General features: G+C 47.8%; 1 protein-coding gene across 2 annotated transcripts in view; it reads right to left on the bottom strand.

Annotated features, from left to right (window-relative positions):
* mfsd8 (major facilitator superfamily domain containing 8) overlaps window positions 1-17125 on the bottom strand; it is a 108805-nt gene that overhangs the window by 63375 nt on the left and 28305 nt on the right. For both annotated transcript variants that reach the window (XM_072495664.1, XM_072495667.1), the window contains exons 4-5: window positions 15049-15289; window positions 50-163 (exon numbers count right to left, since the gene is read on the bottom strand). In XM_072495664.1, the coding sequence (XP_072351765.1) occupies window positions 50-163; window positions 15049-15289 (355 nt within the window). The remainder of the gene's footprint in view (window positions 1-49; window positions 164-15048; window positions 15290-17125) is intronic.

Genomic DNA, 17125 nt, shown 5'->3' with positions numbered 1-17125 from the left:
ACCGACTTGCTAATGGCCAAAATATTGTTAGAAATACAAGATACAATACCTGGCCCCAGTATAAAACCCAGTGCCTGACTTGCACTGATATTTGCCATTGTAGCATTCCTTTCCTGAAGTGAAGTTGCACCAGCAACGTATGATCTTACAATTGCCACGTTTCCTAAACAAAAGAGATAGAGATCACGAAATAGAAACATACTCTTAGTATTTAGTCCAGTCTATAAACACAAGCATGCCAAGTTGGTTTATCACAAATCCAACAAGCACAAATGATCTTACTTCATTGAGATGGTTCCTGTTTTTGAATCACAACTAAAGGTGTAAAATCTGAAATGGTTTCCAATTTTATCTTATGCTGGTATACCACCCATATGGTTCTGAAATAGGTATTGGGCCCATGTAGGTATTCAGTTGTCGTTGTTAACATTCCTGGAATAGATAAATTAAGATACTCCTCTTGTATCTTGGGCCTCATAATGTGTGTTAATAATCAATAAGACTAAAAATTGGATAAGAACCATTATCATGTTCGGAGTCTGATCGCACTGCAGATGAACATTCAGGGAGTAAAACCCCTGTTGAAATGTAGCACCCACAGAGCCCAATGCTTGTAATCAATGGCCCTCTGTACCATTGGGAATCCTGCAAAACCATGTGCACACTCGCCTGCTTCTCTCTGCTTAAAGAGAAGACAATTAGTTTCCCCCATTCCTTATATACTGGGACTCCATGCCTACCCAGATGCAGCAATACATAGCAAACTGGGAAATCATGCGATGTTGCCAACTCTAGCTTGGAACGTACTCCTGGTGTAGATATTGAGGGCCATAGTGACCTTGATAGCCACCAACAGCGCTGAACTTGCCCTGCTCTGCAGCTACAGGTCCGGTTCAAGGAAGTGACACAGTTCTGTGACCTTCTCTTGCTGAAGTGTAGTCACTGGCTGAGATAGAGTTCTCCAAAGACCCAAGGTGCGAACCTCCCTCCTCCTCCTTCTCCATGAACAGCTTCTCTCTATTGCCTCTGCTCCATGACTATGCACTGCTGCAGCTGAAGAGGAACTGGAACCAAAGTCCCCAAAACTGAGAAAGTTTTTTGCTCAGAGGCTTTTCAAATCCACGCCTTCCAAGGTTCCAGTACCACTCTGCTCTGACTGACAGAATCTTTGTCAATTCCTCCAATAATGCAGTGTGCAGGAGCTCCACTAACTCCACAGCAGCAAAACAAAGTCAAAATCACTTAACCTGAAAGTTCCATGGCAATGTCTTTAAACAATGTTAGCTGAGCAGTTGAACACATGTTCAGTTATGCATATTTTAAAAAAGTCCAATATGGCAGGTCACGGGCCAAAGCAATGTTAGACGTTAATGTTACGCTTACACGGCCTATACTGTACCTTTCTGTGGCATGCATGGAACACACTGTCACTTTCCAAAGGTGATTGGCATAAGTGCTGGAAGTCATTAGGAGGTGTCCCACATCATTATTTTGCTCTCTCTGCTCATACAGTGCTGAAAAGGTGGCGCTAGAGAGCCACATTTTGCAGCCAAAAGGTGTGAAATTAATCTTTGCTTCCTGGCAGCCTAAGTACTATTGTAATATAAATGCTATTCTCATCAATTTCCTGAAATCAACAAACACATTCAAGCAATCTTATCACAAGTCCAACCAGTCTACCATGCAGTAACAATTCTAAATGTATTAATTCAGCACCTGCATTGAAGAGACTGTCACAGATCAGTAAAGTAGTATCAGAGATGTAGTGGCACGGGACAGAACAGGAAATTAAATTGTTACTGCTGTCTCCTCGACTACCATGTGCTCCTATGTCATACAGGGTGAAACTAATTACATTGCAGCCTTGCCCAAAGCTGCTACTAGTATCAGTCTATAATCAGAAAGCAAGAACTAAAATTATACAGAGAAATACTGGTCCAATTCATTCTGTGCACCCATTTTCCTTCCAACCTTGAGTAATCCGCTACAAAGGACATCCATATAGAGGTAGCATTCAACTCACATCTAGTAAAACTTATTTACAAATAAGAATGAATCAAAATGTAATGGCAAATACAGAAACTGTAAATGGGTATTGAGCACACTATTGGCCCAGCTGCCAGGCCACGTCTTTACATACAAGAACATACATGCAAGATCAAAAATAGGAGTAGGTCGTATGGGCCCTCAAGCTTGTTCCACCATTCAACTCCATTTCCTGCCCTCTTCTCAATCCCTTGATTCCCCCAAATAACCAAAAATCTCTTTATCAGCCTTAAATATATTCATTAATGGAGCATCTACAACCCTTTGAGATTAGCACTGTTGCTTCACAGCGCCAGGGTCCCAGGTTCGATTCCCGGCTTGGTTCACTGTCTGCGGAGTCTGCACATTTTCTCCCCGTGCCTGCGTGGATTTCCACCGGGTGCTCCGGATTCCTCCCACAAATCCCGATAGACATGTTTGTTAGGTGAATTGGACACTCTGAATTCTCCCGCAGTGTACCCGAACAGGCGCCAGAGTGTAGCAACTAGGGGCTTTTCACAGTAACTTCATTGCAGTGTTAATGTAAGCCTACTTGTGACAATAATAAAGATTATTATTAAACAATTCCAAAGACTCACAGCCATTTGAATGAAGAAATGTTTCCCCATCTCAGTCCTAAATGATCGGCCCCTTATCCTGACATGGTGCTTGGTGTTCTAGATTCCCCAATCAAAGGAAACTCTCAGTGTCCACCCTGTCAAATCCCTTCAGAATCTTGCATGTTTTAATGAGATTGCTTCTCATTCTCATGCTCCCCAAATTATACTCCATCTGCCGTCTTGTTGCCCAATCATGTAACCTGTCTATATCTCTTTGCAGCCTCCTCACATTCACCTAGACTTGTATTGTCAGCAAATTTAAGTGCATTATTCTCTGGGCGTGATCCAATGACTACGCTGCACCCGAAAAGCAGCTTGCTGCAGTGCAGCATGGCCGTTAAAAGCCGGGAGACCCCGCTCCCGCAATCTACCCAGCTCGCAACGCCTTACAAGATCTAATGCAATCTTGCAGACATTCCCATTGTTGGCGCGATCACATTTTAGCAAATCTGCATATTAAGCAGGACAGCTAGACTCACTCTGATATGCAGTTTCTTGAGATAGCCACGACATTGGGATCTATCCCCTTCGCCTCAGACATCAGCATGTGCAGTTCGACACTGGCCCCCACAAATGGGGACCAGATGGAACGGCCCTCATGGGAGTCTCCCAGAGAATTGGAGGCCCCCAGGTGTATGCCATTTGGGCAGGGTGGTACTTTGGCAGTACTGGTGCCACCCGGCCACCCTGGCAGTACCACCTAGATGCTAGCTTGGCAATGCCAAGGTTTCCTGCATACTGGCAGGGGCACTGCCAGGGTGCCAAGCTGGCATTTTGTTCACGGGTGCGATCGGACCTGGGGTGCCCTGTGCGGGTGTTGGAGGGGTGGGGCAGAGCCCTACACCAGTGCATTGGGACGGGGGGGTCAAGGGTCGTGTCGGGGCTTCGGAGATCGGGACTCTTTGCAACATTATAAACCTCTTATTTAAAAATGGCGTCCCGATCTCTTGCTACACTGAGAAATTCTGGCGAGTGGAACTCCTCGGTGTATAAAACGGGGCTATGTGTGGCCTTGGCTGCGTGTTTCCCGCTGAGGCCTCTTATTTATTGTGAGTGGCATTGTATAGCCATGTGTTTCTAGGCGCTGCGAGTGCTGGGAAACGCATGGCTAAACGCGCTCGCTATTGGACTTTGTTCCCATTTAGTTGAATCGTGCCCTCTGTCTCTTCCTTCAAGTCATTAATATAGATTGTTAATAGCTGAGGACCCAGCACTGATCCTCCAAAATCCAAAAACGTCATTCCAAAAGTCACAGCCCTGCAACTTGAAAATGTCACATTTATTCGCACTCTGGAGCTGGAATTCCCCCAACGTCGCAGGGAAAGGTGAAATCTCCATTCACGCCAGCAGGTCCAGAAGATCCTGCCAGTGTGAAGGGCTGGAAAATTCGGGCCTCCACTTCCTGTCCATTAATCAATACTCTATCCATGTTAACAAAATTACCCCCTACTCCTTGAGCCTTTGTCATACATATTAACCTTATGCACTATATCAAATGCTATTGGAAATCCAACTTTACTACATCTCCAACTCCCCCTTTAACTACCCGATTAGTTTCATCCTCATAAAATTCCAATAGATTTGTCAAACACCATTTCCCACATTGACACTGTCTGATCACAAGTACATTGTTTTTTTTTAAATTTAGAGTATCCAATTCATTTTTCCAATTAAGGGGCAATTTAGCGTGGCCAATCCACCTATCCTGCACATCTTTTGGGCTGTGGGGGTGAAACCCACGCAAACATGGGGAGAATGTGCAAACTCCACACGGGCAGTGACCCAGGGCCGGGATCGAACCTGGGACCTCAGCGCCGAGAGGCAACCGTGCTAACCACTTCCGCCACCGTACTACCACAAGTACATTGTTAAGACATACTTAATAATACATCTCAGGGACTTCCGGGTGCGGCGATGACCAGCTGAGTCGCACGTTTCGGCAGCTCCCTGTGAAACGGACTTTTGGGCTCTTGATAGGAGCCCCAACGGCAATTTTAACGGCTAAAAACACCGTGCGGTAAACCAGGAGGGTGTTCCCCCTGGACACGGATGGAAAAAGGAGAGGAAAGTGGCCGGATTGCAGGGGATCCTTTGGAACAACGGCAAGGAAGGCAAGCAAAAACCAAGATGGCGTCGGAAGGTGGCAGTTTCATATGGGGCCCTGAACAACAAGAGTTCTTGAAATGCTGCGTGGAGGAGATAAAAAAGGAAATGAAGAAAGAGTTGTTGGCCCCGATACTACAGGCGATCGAAGGGCTAAAGGAGGAACAAAAGACCCAGGAGCAGGAGCTTCGGGTCGTGAAGGCGAAAGCAGCCGAGAATGAGAACGATATACAGGGCCTGGTGGTGAAGTCGGAGATACAGGAGGCACACCAGAAACGATGTGTGGAGAGGTTGGAGGCACTGGAAAACAACGCAAGGAGGAACAACCTGAGGATTCTTGGCCTTCCTGAAGGTGTGGAGGGGGCGGACGTCGGGGCATATGTGAGCACGATGCTGCATTCGTTAATGGCAGCGGAGGCCCCGACGGGTCCGTTGGAGGTGGAGGGAGCGTATCGAGTTATGGTGCGAGGATCGAGAGCAGGAGAAACTCCCAGAGCCATAGTGGTGAGATTCCTCCGTTTTAAGGATAGAGAAATGGTCCTTAGATGGGCGAAGAAAACTCGGTGCAGTAAATGGGAGAACGCGGTGATCCGCGTTTATCAAGACTGGAGTGCGGAGGTGGCGAGAAGGAGGGCGAGCTTTAATCGGGCCAAGGCGGTACTTCACAAAAGGAAGATAAAATTTGGAATGCTGCAACCGGCAAGACTGTGGGTCACATATCAAGGGAGGCACCACTACTTTGAGACGGCGGATGAAGCGTGGACTTTTATTGTAGAAGAAAAACTGGAATGAGTGGATTATGAAAAAGAACGTTTGGACAAAGTGGTGGGGCGAATGGGGGGGGGCGAAGAGGGGTTTTATGTTCTAATCCTGCGGTATGGTAACTTTTCTTTCTCCCACAGGTGGTGATGGGGGGAGGTGGGGAGGGAGAGGAGATGGGGTGTTGGCCATGGGAGGCGGGGCCGAGGGAGAGGCGCGGGCTTGGTTCCCGCGCTATGATAATTATGGCGGGAATAGAGAAGCAGGAAGGAGGGGGCGTCGCATGGTGCGAGCCGTGGTCACGGGGGGAAGCCGAGGTCAGCCAGAGTTTGCTGACTTCTGGGAGCAACATGGGGGGAGTAATTACGCTAGCGGGGGGTCTAGCGGGGGGGGTGGGAGGGGGGAATTACTGGGTTGCTGCTGCTGGGGAAAGGGGGGAGTGGGTACGGGAGAGGATGGGCGGGGGGGCACCGCCTGGGGGAGATACAGCTGCGTGGGAACTGGGTGAGAGGCTGGAAAAAGATGATGGCTAACCGGCAAGGGGGGGGGGGGTGGGAAGCCCCCCAACTCGGCTGATCACGTGGAACGTGAGAGGGCTCAACGGGCCGATAAAGAGGGCACGAGTACTCGCACACCTTAAGAAACTTAAAGCAGATGTGGTTATGTTACAGGAAACGCACCTGAAACTGATAGACCAGGTTAGGCTGCGTAAAGGATGGGTGGGGCAGGTGTTCCATTCGGGGCTGGATGCAAAAAACAGGGGGGTGGCTATATTAGTGGGGAAGCGGGTAATGTTCGAGGCAAAGACTATAGTGGTGGATAACGGGGGCAGATACGTGATGGTGAGTGGCAAATTACAGGGAGAGATGGTGGTTTTGGTAAACGTGTATGCCCCGAACTGGGATGATGCCAACTTTATGAGGCGAATGCTAGGACGCATCCCGGACCTAGAGACGGGAAAGCTGATAATGGGGGGAGACTTTAACACGGTGTTGGAACCAAGGCTGGATAGGTCGAAGTCCAGGACTGGTAGGAGGCCGGCAGCAGCCAAGGTGCTTAAGGATTTTATGGAGCAGATGGGAGGTGTGGACCCGTGGAGATTCAGTAGACCTAGGAGTAAGGAGTTCTCGTTTTTCTCCTATGTCCATAAAGTCTATTCGCGCATAGACTTTTTTGTGTTGGGTAGGGCATTGATCCCGAAGGTGAGGGGAACGGAATATACGGCTATAGCCATTTCGGATCATGCCCCACACTGGGTAGACTTGGAGATAGGGGAGGAAACAGGAGGGCGCCCACCCTGGAGAATGGACATGGGACTAATGGCGGATGAGGGGGTGTGCCTAAGGGTGAGGGGATGTATTGAAAAGTACTTGGAACTCAATGACAATGGGGAGGTTCAGGTGGGAGTGGTCTGGGAGGCGTTGAAGGCGGTGGTTAGGGGGGAGCTGATATCAATAAGGGCACATAAAGGGAAGCAGGAGAGTAAGGAACGGGAGCGGTTGCTGCAAGAACTTTTGAGGGTGGACAGACAATATGCGGAAGCACCGGAGGAGGGACTGTACAGGGAAAGGCAAAGGCTGCATGTGGAATTTGACTTGCTGACTACAGGCACTGCAGAGGCACAATGGAGGAAGGCGCAGGGTGTACAGTATGAATATGGGGAGAAGGCGAGCAGATTGCTGGCACACCAATTGAGGAAAAGGGGAGCAGCGAGGGAAATAGGGGGAGTGAGGGATGAGGAAGGAGAGATGGAGCGGGGGGTGGAGAGAGTGAATGAAGTGTTCAAGACATTTTATAAAAAATTGTATGAAGCTCAACCCCCGGATGGGAGGGAGAGAATGATGGATTTTTTGGATCGGCTGGAAATTCCCAAGGTGGAAGAGCAGGAAAGGGTGGGACTGGGAGCACAGATCACGGTAGAAGAAGTGGTGAAAGGAATTAGGAACATGCAGACGGGAAAGGCCCCGGGACCGGACGGATTCCCAGTTGAATTTTACAGAAAGTATTTGGACTTGCTCGCCCCGGTACTGACGAGGACCTTTAACTAGGCAAAGGAAAGGGGACAACTGCCCCCGACTATGTCTGAAGCAACGATATCGCTTCTCTTAAAGAAGGAAAAGGATCCGCTACAATGCGGGTCCTACAGACCAATTTCCCTCCTAAATGTGGATGCCAAGGTCCTGGCCAAGGTAATGGCAATGAGAATAGAGGAATGTGTCCCGGGGGTGGTTCACGAGGACCAAACTGGGTTTGTGAAGGGGAGACAGCTGAACACGAATATACGGAGGCTGTTAGGGGTAATGATGATGGCCCCACCAGAGGGTGAAACGGAGATAGTAGTGGCGATGGATGCCGAGAAAGCATTTGATAGAGTGGAATGGGATTATCTGTGGGAGGTGTTGAGGAGATTTGGTTTTGGAGAGGGGTATGTTAGATGGGTGCAGCTGTTGTATAGGGCCCCAGTGGCGAGTGTGGTCACGAATGGACGGGGATCGGCATATTTTCGGCTCCATAGAGGGACAAGGCAGGGATGTCCTCTGTCCCCATTACTGTTTGCACTGGCGATTGAGCCCCTGGCGATAGCGCTGAGAGGTTCCAAGAGATGGAGGGGAATACTTAGGGGAGGAGAAGAACACCGGGTATCTTTATATGCGGATGATCTGCTACTATATGTGGCGGATCCGGCGGAGGGGATGCCAGAAATAATGCGGATACTTGGGGAGTTTGGGGATTTTTCAGGGTATAAATTGAACATGGGGAAGAGTGAGCTGTTTGTGGTGCATCCAGGGGAGCAGAGTAGAGAAATAGAAGACCTACCGTTGAGGAAGGTAACAAGAGACTTTCGTTACCTGGGGATCCAGATAGCTAAGAATTGGGGCACATTGCACAGGCTAAATTTAACGCGGTTGGTGGAACAGATGGAGGAAGATTTCAAGAGATGGGATATGGTAGCACTGTCAATGGCAGGGAGGGTGCAGGCGGTTAAGATGGTGGTCCTCCCGAGATTCCTCTTTGTGTTTCAGTGCCTCCCGGTGGTGATCACGAAGGCTTTTTTTAAAAGGATGGAAAAGAGCATCATGGGTTTTGTTTGGGCCGGGAAGACTCCGAGAGTGAGGAAGGGATTCTTACAGCGTAGTAGGGATAGGGGGGGGCTGGCATTACCGAGCCTAAGTGAGTATTATTGGGCCGCTAATATTTCAATGGTGAGTAAGTGGATGGGAAAGGAGGAGGGAGCGGCGTGGAAGAGATTAGAGAGGGCGTCCTGTAGGGGGACCAGCCTGCAGGCTATGGTGACAGCCCCATTGCCGTTCTCACCGAGGAACTACACCACGAGCCCGGTGGTGGTAGCTACACTGAAGATTTGGGGACAGTGGAGACGACATAGGGGAAAGACCGGAGCATTGGGGGGGTCCCCGATAAGAAACAACCATAGGTTTGCCCCGGGGGGAATGGATGGGGAATATGGAATGTGGCAAAGAGCAGGAATAACGCAACTGAAAGATCTATTTGTGGACGGGAAGTTCGCAAGTCTGGGAGCGCTGACCGAGAAATATGGGTTGCCCCAAGGGAATGCATTCAGGTACATGCAATTGAGGGCTTTTGCGAGGCAACAGGTGAGGGAATTCCCGCAGCTCCCGACACAAGAGGTGCAGGACAGAGTCATCTCAAAGAAATGGGTGGGGGATGGTAAGGTGTCGGATATATATAGGGAAATGAGGGACGAAGGGGAGACTACGGTGGACGAACTAAAAGGGAAATGGGAAGAAGAGCTAGGGGAGGAGATCGAGGAGGGGCTGTGGGCAGATGCCCTAAACAGGGTAAACTCGTCGTCCTCGTGCGCCAGGCTAAGCCTGATTCAGTTTAAGGTATTACACAGGGCACATATGACTGGAACACGGCTCAGTAAATTTTTTGGGGTGGAGGATAGGTGTGCGAGGTGTTCGAGAAGCCCAGCGAATCATACCCATATGTTTTGGTCATGCCCGGCACTACAGGGGTTTTGGGTGGGGGTGACAAAGGCGCTTTCAAAAGTAGTAGGAGTCCGGGTCGAACCAAGCTGGGGGTTGGCTATATTTGGGGTTGCACAAGAGCCGGGAGTGCAGGAGGCGAGAGAGGCCGATGTTTTGGCCTTTGCGTCCCTAGTAGCCGGCGCAGGATATTGCTAATGTGGAAAGAAGCCAAGCCCCCGGGGGTGGAGACCTGGATAAATGATATGGCGGGGTTCATAAAGCTAGAGCGGATTAAGTTCGTCCTAAGGGGGTCGGCTCAAGGGTTCACCAGGCGGTGGCAACCGTTCGTCGAATATCTTGCGGAAAGATAGATGGGGGAAAAAAGAAGGCAGCAGCAGCAGCCCAGGACTTGGGGTGGGGGGGGGGGGGGTGGGGGAGGGATGGGGGGGGGGGGGGGGGGGTATAGCCTGTGACAAGGCAGTTGCCAATTAGGGCTAGTTTTCATTTTTGTTATTTAATATTTATTTATTTGTTGTTTTTTGTTTATATAAAAAAGGTCATTATTATCTGTATTGTTATAATGTTGTGTAAAGGATGCACAATGTACTGTGTTGGTTGACCAAAAATTTTCAATAAAATATTTATTAAAAAAAAATAATACATCTCAGCATTTTCACAACAACTGATGCGTAGTTCACTATTTTCAGTTCTCTATTTTCTTTCCCCCCCCCTCCCTCTCCAGCCTCCCAGTCATGTGTTTCTTGGCAACAGGATGCAGTGCATCATTTGCTGGCAGCGGGGTTCTCTGCTCCCACCACTGTCAATGGGAATTTCCATTGAAGCTACCCCATGCTGCGGGAAACCTATGGGAAGGGGTGCGCTGCCGGCGGGACCAGAAAATCCCAACAGCGTGAACGACTGGAGAATTCCTGCCAATGTCTCTACCATTTCCACATTCCCCACGCTAATTTCTCTTGACTCTGCTTCTAAGGGATCAACTTTAGCTACTCTCCTTCATTTTATTCACTTGCAAATGCTCTTTCAATACGTTTTTATATTCCTTGATGCACTATTCCCATTCAACAAAGAACAATACAGCACAGGAACAGGCACTTCAGCCCTTCAAGCCTGTCCGGTCATGATACCACCCTTAGCCAAAACACTCAGCACTTCCTTGTACCATATCCCTCTACACCCATCCTATCCATGTGCTTGTCAAGATGCCTTTTGAACACCGTTAATGTATCTGCTTCCACAACCTCCCCTGGCAAGCGTTCCAGGCACTCACCACCCTCTGCATACAAAACCTGCCTCGTACATCTCCTCTAAAATTTGCCCCACAGACCTTAAACCAATGGCCTCTGGTGACTGACCCCTCCACCCTGGGAAAGAGTGCCTGCCCATCCACTCTATCCATGCCCCTCATAATCTTATGGACCTCTATCAGGTCACCCCTCAACCTCCGTTTTTCTAATGAAAACAGTCCGAGTCTATTCATTCTCTCCGCAAAGCTAACACCCTCCAGACCTGGTAAAACTTCTTTGCACCCTCTCCAAAGCCTCCACATCCTTCTGGTAGTGTGGTGACCATAATTGTGCGCAATATTCCAAAGTTCCATCCGTTTCTTTTCCACTCTGCTTGGCTTTATCCAAATCGCTACACTGTGAAATTGTCTGAACTTTTCTCTTTAGAATTCTAAATCTCCCTTCATCTGAACCCTCCCATCGTCTCTTTTGGTTTAATACGTCAACTACAGTCCTAGTTCTACAGTTTGCCAGGATCCTGATACCAACCTAGTTTAAGATTCAATCCCAACAGAACAGATCCCGCTTGCCCACGTACTGAATCATAGAATTTACAGTGCAGAAGGAGGCCATTCGGCCCATCGAGTCTGCACTGGCCCTTGAAAAGAGCACCTTACTTAAGGCCACACCTCCACCCTATCCCCGTAACCCAGTAACCCCACCTAACCTTTTTGGACACTAAGGGCAATTTAGCACGGCCAATCCACCTAACCCACACATCTTTGGACTGTGGGAGGAAACCGGAGCAGACACGGGGAGAGTGTGCATACTCCGCACAGACAGTGACCAAGCCTGGGATCTTGGAGCTGTGAATCAACAGTGCTAACCACTGTGCTACCATACCGCCCTCATGATATTGAAACCCCTTCTTCATACATGACCCTTTGAGTCACACATTTAATTTCTAAGTGCTTGACCCTATGCTAATTGGTGTGTGGCTCAGGTAACAATCCATAGATTATTATCTTTGAGGTCCTGTATTTGAATGTGGACAATAATTCCTGAAATTCTCTCAACAGAACTTGATTCCCAGTTCTACATTTTACACACACTCCAAGTTTACCTCAAATGATAGGGAGATGTTTTTAACCTGTCACGGTTAGGGCAGACAACACAACCTCTGGTCACAGTTGCAGAGAGCAGTAACTATCCACGGACCATAGTGTCCTATCATGACCACATTTCTTTTCACTCCCCCTCCCCCTGACTCAAATGGCATCCTGTACCAGAGGACCATAATCAGTTTGCTCATCATACTGCACATTCCTTGTTCTCACCCACACAAGTTGCAAGTACCTTATGCCTGTTGATCAAAGTCAAGGGCTCAGACTCCTCCATCACTACATTCTGGATCTCCATACTTGTCCGACTCACAATCATACACTCCTGTCCCTGAACTGCCCAACTCTAAAGTTGTATTTAAACTGAGAGGTGTGACTTCCAATTAATCACACTGTGTATTATCAAATTCTAAAATCAACTTAAAAGATTAAAAATCTGAAGTTAAATTCTGATCGTTCCTAATTAAATATAGTAATACATTGAATTTTTTACTGAAATTTTTGTTTCTGGTTAATCAGGATGTCAACCTCCGTAAGCTTTATCTAAACCCTGTCGTCTATCATAATAACCTTTGCAAACTTCACAAATAAACAAAATGTTTTGTTTAATAAAGCTGTATTGCTATAGCACAAAATAAAAGTGCTATTCATTTCTTTAAAAAAAAAGTGCCTCTGTGATAAAATGCAAATGCTCTTAAAGAAAGAAACCTTGCATTTATATTAGAGCCTTTCATAATCTCAGGATGTTCCAAATATTTTCCAATCAATTTTTGAAATGTATTCACTGTTATAATGTAGAATGTTTTGTGCACATTCAGCTCCTACAAACAGCAATATAGAAACATGGGATGGTTACAACACGGGAGGGTTTGGGGGGGGCACCATTTTTTGCCCATCCCTAATTGCCGTGGAACTGAATGGTATGCGAGGCTATTTCAGAGGGAATTTAAGAGTCAACCACATTGCTGTTTATCACATGTAGGCCAGACCGGGTAAGGAAGGCAGATTTCTTTTCCTCAAGGACAGTTGTGAACCAGATGGGTTTTTACGACTATCCATAATGGCTTCATGGCCATCATTAGATTTTTAATTGCAGATATTTTAAAAAATATATAGAGTACCCAATTCATTTTTTCCAATTAAGGGGAAATTCAGCGCGGCCAATCTACCTATCCTGCACATCTTTGGGTTGTGGGGGCGAAGCCCACACAAACACCGGGAGAATGTGTAAACTCCACACGGACAGTGACCCAGAGCTGGGATCGAACCTGGGACCTCGGCGCCGTGAGGCAGCTGTGCTATCCACTGCGCCACCGTGCTGCCCAATTGCAGATATTTTTTAATTCAAATTTCACCATCTGCTGTGCTTTTCAACTCTCTGCTCTCTCTATAAAGCCCAGGATCCCAAATATCTTTATAAATCACTTTCTCAACCTGCCTTGCCACCTTCAACCATTTGCACACATGTAGGGCTGAGAGGCAGGAAGCACAGGATGTGGTAGGGGATGTTTCTGTGACTGTAAGTCTATTTCCAATGGGGTTCTGCAGGGCTCGGTGCTATTTGTGGTATACATTAATGATTTGGACTTAAACGTAGGGGGTATGATCAAGAAGTTTGAATATGACACTAAAATTGGTAGGGTGGTAGATAGTGAGGAAGATACCCATAGACTGCAGGAGGATATCAATGGACTGGTCAGGTGGGCAGAGCAATGGCAAAAGGAATTCCACCCGGAAAAGTGTGAGGTAATGCACGAGGGGAGGGCTAACAAGGCAAAGGTTTACTGTATAAATGGTAGGACCCAGGAAAGTACTGAAAAATCAGAGGGACCTTGGAGTGCATATCCACAGATCCTTGAAGATGGCAGGGAAGGTAGATAAGATCGTTAAAAGGCACATGGGATACTTGCCTTTATTAGCCAAGGCATAGAATACAAGAGCGGGGAGGTCATGCTGGAACTGTATAAAATGCCAGTCAGGCCACAACTGAAGCGCTGTGTGTAGTCCTGGTCACATTATAGGAAGGTTGTGAATGCAGTGGAGAAGGTGCAGAGGAGATTTACCAGGATGCTGCCTGGCCTGGAGGGCCTGAGCTATGAGGAAAGATTGGATAGGCTGGGGCTGTTTTCCTTGGAGCAGCGAAGGTAAGAGGGAACGTGATAGAGATTTATAAGATTACAAGCGGCACAGATGGGGTGGAGAGGCGGGCAATTTTTCCATTAGTAGAGGGTTCAATAACCAGGGGTCATAGATTTAAGTTAAGAGGTAGAAGGCTAAGAAGGGAGCCGAGGAGAAACCTTTTCATCCAGAGGGTGGTAAGAGTCTGGAACTCACTGCTTCAAAGGGCAGTTGAGTCAGAAACACTCTAACATTTAAGAAGTGTTTAGATATTCACTTGCACTGTCAAAACTCCCAGGGTTATGGACCAAGCCCTGGAAAATGGGATTTGTGTAGTCAGATCTTTGTTGGCCGACGTGGATACGATGGGCCGAATGGCCTCCTTCTGGGTTGTAAACATCTATGAATCTATCCCTGAGCTTCATCAAGACTCACTGTTGTCAGAACTTGTACAGCAAGGTAAATACAATGGCAACAGAGGGGAAGAGATGAAAAGGCATGCAAATTGTTTATTGAAGAAAAAAACGATTCCCTAATCAAACAGGAAATAACACATCAACGGAATCAGATCAAAACTTCAGATGAATCCCAACATTAATGCAAATTATCTAATTCTTGACCGGACTGTAAGAATCACCTGCCATGTTTAAAAACAGGCACAGCGTCCTTCATTCACACCAAGAATGTATTTCACTCTGTAAAATAGCTGTAAGAACAGCAATCTCAGCTGCACAATGCTAAGAAGGACTTTCATTTCAAAAATTACTCACAACACCTAAAGATCCAACTTGTATGCAGAACCATCTCAGAAGATCATGAGCGAAGAATTTGATAATTGATTAGTGGGGGAAATTACTTTTGTAGCTGACTGGGCACTGGTGATATATAGAAAACTGAGTAAGCCAGGTGGAATGATAATTGTTTCAAGAGACATTTTAGCAGAACAATGTAAGTTTTTTTAAAGTGATCCTGTTGCTATATGTATTTAAGTTTACAATGTTATCAGAATATGGGTATAACCCAGTAAACTTAGTCATTACCCTTAAATTTGTCCATTATGCCAAAATTCTCAATATTCTACTTGTGTTTCTTTCACATGAGCTCTTACCTGCTCCAAATCCAATAAATGCTCGACTAAGCAGCATATAGTACTTATTATGTGCTGGAAAGGCATGTACATAGCCGTAAAGTATGTTCGCTGAAACATTAATAAAAATAGATATAATAAGAGGTTCTCTTCTTGGTCTGTAATTTGACCATGCACCAAACAGTGGGGAAGCAACCATCTGGCCCAGGCTGTAAGCAGCAATGACCCATCCAAGAAAACTGGTATCTGCGGTCTTATCCACCTGCAGTAAAGAAGCATGTAACAATTTTATAAGCAACTTTCTGTATATATCATCGAAGCATGTTAAAAACAATCTTAATCAAGTCACTATTAAGGATGTCTAACATGCTGCCTGGGGGCGGGCCGGTGGAGGTGCGGAGCATGGGCTGGAGGCGGGACCAAAAAAAGGGGATGGTTGATCAGCGAAGGGGGGGGGCAATGAGCCCCCCAACTAGGCTGATCACCTGGAATGTTCGAGGGTTAAATGGGCCGGTCAAGAAGGCACGTGTGTTCACGCATCTTAGGGGACTGAAGGCGGACATGGTAATGTTGCAGGAGACGCACCTTCGAGTAACTGACATGATTAGATTGAGGAAAGGCTGGGTCAGTCAGGTCTTTCACTCGGGACTGGATTCTAAGACTAGAGAGGTCGGGATCCTGATCAATAAGCGAGTGGTGTTTGAGGCAGGTAGAATAGTTCCGGATGTGGGAGGTCGGTACATTATGGTCAGTGAGAAACTGGAGGGGGTGCAGGTGGTATTAGTAAATGTGTACGTGCCAAATTGGGATGATGTGGAGTTTATAAAGAGGATGCTGGGGAAGATACCAGACCTGGACTCGCACAGGTTGGTCATGGGAGGGGACTTCAACAGTTATTGACCCTGGCTTTGACCGGTCAAGCTCGAAAATGGGCAGGGTGCCAGCAATGGCAAAGGGATTAAAAGGGTTCATGGAGCAGATGGGGGTGGGGGGGTGGATCCATGGAGATTTGGGCAGCCGAGGGTGAAGGAGTTCTTCTTCTACTCACACGTGCATAAAGTGTACTCCCGGATCAATTTCTTCATTTTGAGCAGGGCCTTACTGGCAGGGGTGGTGGACACGGGTACTCGGCGATCACAATCTCAGACCACGCTCCGCACTAGGTTGACCTTCAGGTTAGTAAAGACAGTAACCAGCACCCGCACTGGAGGTTAGATGTGGGACTTTTGGCCGACAAAGAGGTTTGCGAGCGGCTGAGGAAATATATTCAGAACTACCTGCAGGTCAACGACATGGGGGTAATTTCAGCAGCGATGGTCTGGGAAGCACTGAAGGCGGTGGTCAGAGGGGAGCTGATCGCGATACGGGCCCATAGGGAGAAGGTGGACAGGGCAGAGACGGACCGACTGGTTAAGGAGATACTACAGATCGATAGGAGGTATGTGGAGACCCCAGAGGCAGTGCTTTTAAGAGAATGGCGGGGGCTAAAGGCGGAGTTCGGCTTGTTAACCACAGGGAGGGCGGTGGAGCAGCTGAGAAAGGTGAGGGGGGAGATCTAGGAGTATGGAGAGAAGGCCAGCAGAATGCTTGCACAGCAGCTTAGAAAGAGGGAGGCAGCCAGGGAGAGTAAATGACGGAGATGGGAACCTGGTTGGAGATTCAGCAGGGGTGAATAAGGCGTTTAGGGATTTCTACAGTAGGATGTATAGGTCGGAACCCCCTATGGGCCGGAGGGGGTGAGGCACTTCTTCGGGGGGCTGAATTTCCCAAAGGTGGACGGGGAGCTGGTAGAAGGGCTGGGGTCCCCGATCGGGTTGGAAGAGATAGTAGAGGGTCTGAAGGCCATGCAGGCGGGTTAAGCCCTGGGGCCGGACGGGTACCCAGTGGAGTTTTATGAAACGTTCTCTGGGATATTGGGGCCGGTGTTGATGAGGATGTTCAATGAGGCAAGGGAAAGACGGGTGCTGCGCCCGACGATGTCACAGGCCACGATTTCGCTGATTCTGAAGCGGGATAAGAACCCGGAGCTGTGTGGGTCCTACAGACTGATATCCCTGTTGAATGTGGACGGCAAACTGCTGGCCAAAATTTAGTCCTC

Source organism: Scyliorhinus torazame, chromosome 3 (genome assembly GCF_047496885.1).
Source record: "Scyliorhinus torazame isolate Kashiwa2021f chromosome 3, sScyTor2.1, whole genome shotgun sequence".
NCBI classification, from domain to species: Eukaryota; Metazoa; Chordata; class Chondrichthyes; order Carcharhiniformes; family Scyliorhinidae; genus Scyliorhinus; species Scyliorhinus torazame.
This window is presented reverse-complemented; position numbering and strand designations above follow the sequence as displayed.